The sequence below is a fragment of the Gracilinanus agilis genome, chromosome 2 (genome assembly GCF_016433145.1).
Source record: "Gracilinanus agilis isolate LMUSP501 chromosome 2, AgileGrace, whole genome shotgun sequence".
Classification (NCBI taxonomy): Eukaryota; Metazoa; Chordata; class Mammalia; order Didelphimorphia; family Didelphidae; genus Gracilinanus; species Gracilinanus agilis.
In genome coordinates this window covers 214,197,114-214,204,711 of record NC_058131.1, presented here as the reverse complement: position 1 = coordinate 214,204,711, position 7,598 = coordinate 214,197,114, and the positions used below count along the sequence as shown (strand labels likewise).

General features: G+C 35.4%; 1 protein-coding gene across 1 annotated transcript; it reads left to right on the top strand.

Moving 5' to 3' along the window:
- The first annotated feature begins 771 nt into the window (after positions 1-771).
- LOC123233483 (olfactory receptor 6-like) lies at positions 772-1,728 on the top strand. Its single transcript, XM_044659574.1, has one exon. The coding sequence runs from the start codon at positions 772-774 to the stop codon at positions 1,726-1,728; it is 957 nt and encodes a 318-aa protein (XP_044515509.1).
- Positions 1,729-7,598: the final 5,870 nt, after the last annotated feature.

Here is a 7,598-nt window from a genome sequence, read left to right as displayed (position 1 = left end):
ACAATGCAGAGTTGAATTATTTCAACAAATTGTAAAGATGCGGATGAGGGGAGAGAGTGGCTAGTGCAAGGGAGATGACCTGGGAGAAGATTAAGAGTCCAAGGGATTGGAGGTCATGTTGTAGAAGTAGGGTAAGGTTTATAAGGGAAGTCAGAAGGAGAGGTAAAAAGCCAAAAGATCATGTTGGATGAGAGAAGATAGAAAGAAAGAAAGAAAGAAAGAAAGAAAGAAAGAAAGAAAGAAAGANGAAAGAAAGAAAGAAAGAAAGAAAGAAAGAAAGAAAGAAAGAAAGAAAGAAAGAAAAAGAAAGAAAGAAAGAAAAAGAAAGAAAGAGGAAGGAAGGAAGGAATAGAGACAGAGAGAAAGAGAGAGATAGAGGGAGAGAAGGAGGGAGGGAAGAAGAAATTAAAGCAGTCATTGGCCTAGGCTTTCTGGTTCTGCCTTATGCCTTATTTATGAGCCAGATATACTTTCTCATTCTTGAATCTTGTGTCAAGACTCTTCTGTAATCACTGATCCCTAAACTCAAATTGAGGACAGGACTGGTTAAACATTCTCCCCTATTCTCTGGTTGCCATGAAGGTCAGTCTATAGACTCTCAGGAGATTTCCATGGTATTCTAAGATAGAGTTAAAGCAATGTCTTTAAGCTGAGGAAAAGATAGATAATGTATAAGAAATAAATAACATTTACCCAATGCTTTTTCCTAATTGTTCACCATTCTTTATTACATTGCCATTGTAGGTCCCAACAGTCCTTTGCATCCTAACCATGAGGGAAGAAAACATCACCAATCTCACTGAGTTTATCCTTGTGGGCTTCCCAACCACTATCTGGGTGCAAATCCTGCTCTTCATCCTCTTCCTTGGAACCTATTTGTTTGTATTGATGGAAAATCTGGTCATCATCCTCACTGTGTGGATCAATGTTTCTCTTCACAAACCCATGTATTACTTCCTGGCTACTATGTCCTTCCTGGAAATATGGTACATTTCTGTCACTGTCCCCAAGATGCTTGTTGGCTTTCTCCTTTCTCCTAACACCATCTCCTTCCTGGGCTGCATGACTCAACTCTACTTCTTCATTTCACTTGTCTGCACAGAATGTGTGCTCCTGGCTTCCATGGCATATGACCGTTATGTGGCCATCTGCCATCCCCTCCACTACCCAGTCATCATGACCACAGAGCTCTGTATCCAGTTGACTTCTGGCTCCTGGGTATGTGGCTTTTCAATTGCTGTAGCCAAGGTCTTTTTCATCTCACGTGTCTCCTTCTGCAGTAATAATGTCTTAAACCACTTTTTTTGTGATGTTTCTCCTGTCTTAAAACTGGCTTGTAAGAATTTTTCTATGGCTGAGACAGTGGACTTTAGCTTAGCTATTGTGATCCTTGTATTCCCTTTCTCGGCTACAGTTCTCTCCTATGGTTTCATCATCTCCACTGTCTTGCACATCCCCTCAGCTGCTGGACAGCGAAAGGCCTTCTCCACTTGTGCCTCCCACCTCACTGTGGTAGTCATTTATTACACGGCTGTAATCTTCATGTATGTTCGGCCTCGAGCCATTGCTTCCTTTAATTCCAACAAATTGATTTCAGCCATATATGCAGTCTTTACTCCTATGTTAAATCCCATCATTTACTGCCTGAGGAACCAAGAGGTTAAGGGTGCCATTCGAAAAACTGTAGTCAGTGGCTGGGGCCTATTCTTGAGAGATTCCTCTTTCTGAAGACATCTACTCATTTCCTATCCCAATAGCTAGGCAGAAACTCAGAGATCATTCCCAGAAGAGGGAAGGATTATTTGGTACTTATATAATACTAAAAAAGTAGTCATTAACTGAAAAATCACAAGCTACCAAGTAAGTGATATTAAGCATTAAACATAATACTCAATATATCTGTTTCAAAATTATTTCCAATAAATGAGAAAGAAGATACCTGACTAAATTTCCTTACCAACGTGAGGTCTGATTGAATAAAAAAATCACCCCACTTCCCTTAAGAAGATGTTCTACTGAATCACTTAATTAAAGGCATTGCATTTAAAAGTATCACTTAAAGGCATTAAAGAGGCCTTAATCAGTTTGGAATGAGTGAAAATCAGTGAAAGAAATAACTAAATAAAAACTCATTGGGATTGGTTGAGGAGATTAAGCTGCATCTAAAGGTGTATGTAGGAAGTAAAAGATCAGTTCTGAACTCAGACATTGGTAAGGTTGACCAGAAAAGAGGTGGAAGCATTTTTAGCTAATCTTTGAGAATCTAGTATGGAATACTTAAGTTTTTTTCTACTTACTGTCCTTCTTTCTTAACTTCTTCATATTAAGACTTTATTCATATTTAAAGCAAAAACATTAAGCAAAATCTTACCAAAGAGATTCCTGAAATATAAAGAAAAATTTACTGTGACCATATCGATGTTATACAAGGATGCAAGGAAAATATGGGATGATGGGGACATTCTATATGAGCAATTTAAAGTGAATCAGCATGGTTCAAACTTCAAGAATAAACTGATAGCTTAGAAACGTATTCCACTTCATGACATATATTTAGTCCACATAAATCATTGTCTCTGAGGTACAAAAGTATTTCACTATGTATAACTAGCTAATAATAATAGTTAATGTTTATATAGTTCTTACTATATGTCAGACCCAGCGCTAAGTGCTTTTATGAATATCCCATTTGATCCTAACAACTACTCTGAGAGGTAGGTACTATTATTACCCTTATTTTAAAAATAAGGAATCTGAGGCAGACAGAGTTATTGTGACTTGCCCAGGGTCAAGCAGTCAATAAGTGACAAGCTAAATTTGAAAAGAGCTATTCCTGACTCCAGGCCTGAAGTTCTATTCACTGTGTCCCTTAGTGACTAAGAAATTAAGTATATGAAACAGTGACAGAGGTAATATCCCTATCGGCAGATGATGTGATAGCTTATTTAGAAAATCACATTGAACCAGTTAAGAAAGCAACTGGAACAATAAATTACTTCAGGAAGTAGCAGGATACAAAATGAATTCAAAAATTTTATCAGCTTTTATATACAGTCCCCAAAAAAGTCCCTGAGGAAACTAAAGAAAGATAAACCCCACTTAAATTATATATTTAAATACCTTGGAAGATGCAAAATTTAGATAATTTCAAGTATAAAATAATCTAAAAATAATGGTAGATGAATCTACAAGAGACAAAAAGCATAAAATAGAAATATTGCCTAAAGAAATTCACATATTTAGTGCCATACAAATTAATAAACCTAGAGGAACTTTATAGCATAAGAAAAATTAAATTGGAGGAAGAGAAGGTCTAAAATTATAATAGAAAGTTCTTGTTTGTTAATCTGTTTTTTAAAAGCAGAAGTAAAAGAGAGACTTGATATTATCAGATCTCAAACTCTCTTATAAAATAGCAAATACCAGAAACATTTGGTACTAGTTAAAAACAGCAAAATAGATCAATGCAAGCCAGAACAATAATCAAATGAAGTGGTTTAATGTTTGATAATCTAATACATGAAAACTCGACAAAATGAAAGAATTCTACAAAAATTTATAAGAAAATCTTTATATAAGATAAATAAAAAGACAATAAAATGTAGCCTTAAAGGCCTGGGCACTACAACATGGGAGGCGGAGAAAAACTTCCTAAAGAAGTAATATTTGATCTTGAGTCTTGAAGGAAGCCAGAGATTTTAGATTTTAGAAATTGGATGTAGAGTGATGGCTGGCCAGTGCAAAGGCCCATGGAAATAGGTGATATAGTGATATAACTCTGACGAATAGCATGTAGGATGGATGAATTGTAGATAGGCAAAGTAGGAAGGGGCCAGTTTGTGAAGAGCTTTAAATGCCAAATAGAAGAATTTATATCTAATTCTGCAGGGAATAGAAAGCCACTGGGCTTTACCAAATCGAAGGATAACATGTATACACCTGCACATTAGAAAAATTATTTTGACAGCATTTTAGAGAATGGAATGTATCAGGAATTGACAGTAATTAAGAAAAATACTAAGAAAAATTGCTAATACTTGAATTACCTTTAAGTATTTTGCACCCTTTTATACAAATTACAAAGAGATTATTCATATAACTGTCCCTAATAGATGAAGCAGATGAAGAGATGGAGCAGATCAGAAACTGATGAGGGATATAAAGACTTGAAAGTAGGATAAGCTAACAACAAGAAAACTAAGTCAATTCCTTCGATGTTTCCCTGTATGTGCATTTTTACCTCCACAGTATTGGTCATGCTTTTCCCTCTGCCTTCCCTAGAGCTATCTGCTTTTCCAAATCTTCCTAAATTTGAAGTGTTAACTCACATCTTTTATTCTACAATAACATCACTCCTACTGTTATCTCCCTTTACACGTTTTCTGTCTCACATATATTGACTTTTGATTCTATTCAACAGAACACTATGCATTTATTATTGAAATAATAATTAAATATTTCAATTGCATTAAAATATTAAAATATACACTCATTCAAGGAGTTCACTAGAGTCATGGAAGGCCAGCTAGGTGATGCAGTGCATGGAATGTGAAGCCAGAAGTTAGGAAGATTCATTTTCCTGGGTTCAAATCTGGCCTAAGACACTATTATCTGTGTGACCTTAGGCAGGTCACTTAACCCTCTTGACCTCAGTTATTTACCAGTAAAATGAACTGGAAAAGGAATTGGCATACCACTTCAGCAAGAAAATCCCAAATGGGATCATGAAGTCAGATGACTCCAATTGTTTCCAACTGAAACAACTAATCAATGATGACTCATGGAGATTGTCTTGCTTAGCAATGCAAAATTCCCTATGGCTTTGAATTATGAAATAACATAATCTCAAAAGAATTAAAATTGAAGGGGACCTAACAGGCAATGGAAAGAAATTTGGTGGAAATAAACAGATTGTGGTGTATTACCAATAATGACACTTTTGATCGACTTCCTCCATACTACTTCTCTTCTCAAGTTGTTTTTTTTTCCTTTACTTTTTTTCATAAAACCTATGTTCTAGTCTAACTGAACTACTAGAAGTTCTCTGAACTTATTCCACCTCCTTCCTCTATTTACTTGTGCAGTCTGCACTACATTATTTTATCATCTCTGCCTCTTAAAATCCTAATTTTCTTAGCAAATACTTCCTTGATCCTTTCCATTGCTAGTGTCCTCTCTTTCCTTAAATGACTTTGTATGATATTAGTCTGTGAATATTATATTTTTCCACAATAGAAAGTAAATTCTGTGAAGGAAGTGAATTATTCCTTTTTTGTCTTTGTATTCATTCCTAGCACATTCCTGATATGTGGTAACTTTAATCTTGTTGAACTCAACTGATTTGAAGTGAAGGTTTTATTTGAAGATCTTCCTCATTTAAAACCCTATCCTCTAACTCCCATGCCACATATGTGCCTATTATCCAAGATTAGAAGGCTTAATTGAATTATCATCCATCAGCAAAGAGAATGCCTACATCAAAAAGAGAAAATGAATTTATAAATGTATGATTATGGAAATTAAAATGTAATTAGAATGTATTTTGTATATTATACATGATAATTTTATTGGTTATTCGTTTATACATTCATTTATTTTATTTTCAATTCAATTAATCATGAATTATTGTTATCATTAATGTGCCAGACAATAGAGATACCAAGGCAGGAACAATAGTCTTTGTCTTTTTGTGGTTTGGATTGAATTCACAGGAAATGATATGTATACATATAGGTAAATATAAATCAAACCTACTCAAAAATTTCAATTTGGGTGCTATAGAGCATTAAAACGGGAGACACAGGAAAAAGAGTTTTTCTTATTTTTAAAAATTATGCTACCTCATGATCACATAGTTCATGGGAATTGATTGGCCTCGCTTGAGTCCACACTTTTAGAGTCCACAGAAATATATCTGTATTGCCACAAAGATAAGTGTATCAAATCTAAGTTGCCCTCTAAGTTGTTAATGATAGAAATCATTCCCCTTGAGAAGAAAGAAAGTAGTCCTTTCTTCCCCAAAGCCAAGTTGGACATGTAATAGATCTATCTTAAAAGAAAAAGACTACATTTCCCACAATAAATAAGCCAAGTGTTCAGATCCTTAGAAGGGAATTCCATTTCTCATAATGTTGCATTGTTAGACATAGATGGGAATTAGTGAAGAGAGAATTCTATGAAAATGGAGATTTCATGAAGGTTTCTGCCTGATGTGGTAAGACTTAAGGCATTTCTGAGACTATAGTACAACATACAGGAACTCAGGATACCCAGAGCATTTCTTGTTGTCCACAGAGCAAAGAGAAATAGTATTTAAATATCTCAGAGCTTCAGTGACTAGCTGGGTATTCCTGAGGAAATTTAAACATTGTATAGGTGATACTTCCTATCAAACACTCTGAATGTAGAAGAATTTTACCCCATTTGGCTTTTTTCCACCTAAAATCCATGGTTTTTGGAAAGTTTTTACAGTTTGAGCTCTCCAGAACCCTGGTGGAAATGAGAGTGATGATAATTGCCCAAGAATAGAAATTAATTCAAATGTTCTACTACATATTTCTGTTCCTGTTCAGTGTTTCATTTTATTCAAACAACTTCTCCTTTAGTGTGTCAAGTAACTGAATAACTCTTAGTTTCTCACTTTCAAACTGGGTGGAAAATATTTGTAGCACCCAGAGCTTCTCTCACACATGGAACCCCTATCCACTGACGGACACCAAAAAGCCAACCCAGGTTCGAAGGACTTTGTGGATTGGCACATGCTCAGAACTGTTACTCATGAGCCCTCACAAATACATATTCCTTTTACAAGGCTAATCAGAGGTCTCATCGTTCAAATTAACAATCAAAGAATATTAAAAGAAAAAAGTTATGCGAGATATCATACTCCCACATAAAGATGCCACAAATGTGAAAGGGGAACCATGCAGGGAACATGTGTTTCTTGAAAACATGTATGTAAGGGCACAGATATAGGAAGTAGACACAGTCAAGAGATGTTTATGAAAAGGAATTTCACATAGACAAGGCATGTTAACAAGGAACATTAGAGTACACACAGGGAAGATATGTAGGCAGAAAAACAGATTTTAGTGCAGACCATGCCTCTGATACTGCAAAGCCACTGACGCAAACTTGAAACGACATCAGGTAATTGGTTGTCACCACTGAGATGTTGTCACCTGCTGCTCTATTTATTTTCTCAACTAGATGAGAAGGTGGCTCAAAGCCAGTGTTGTTTCTAAGATGGAAGGTGAGGGTTTAAAAACAAAAATAAATAAAAATATAAAAGATTGAAACTATCTTGTAGAAGGCACATAGCCCTTGTGATCACAACCCTAGTTATTTCATAGGTACAATCAACAAACTAGGTAGCAAAAACTCACAGAATTAAATTGTCTTTATTTTGCACCTCTTCTTTATCCTACTTTTGCAGGTTCTTCAGTGGACAGTCTTATCAGAATTGTGGCACCAATTCCTTTTGAGTCCTACAATATCCTTGGATCACTAGCCTGAGTTCTTTTCCAATTATTCTGATAACTTCAATTAGTGGAATTATGAAATGAAAGCAAGCATGGAAGAATCCAGAGTTCATTGGA

Excerpts from the sequence above, each read along its gene's own strand:
- LOC123233483 (XM_044659574.1), top strand. The coding sequence starts at position 772 with ATGAGGGAAGAAAACATCACCAATCTCACTGAGTTTATCCTTGTGGGC.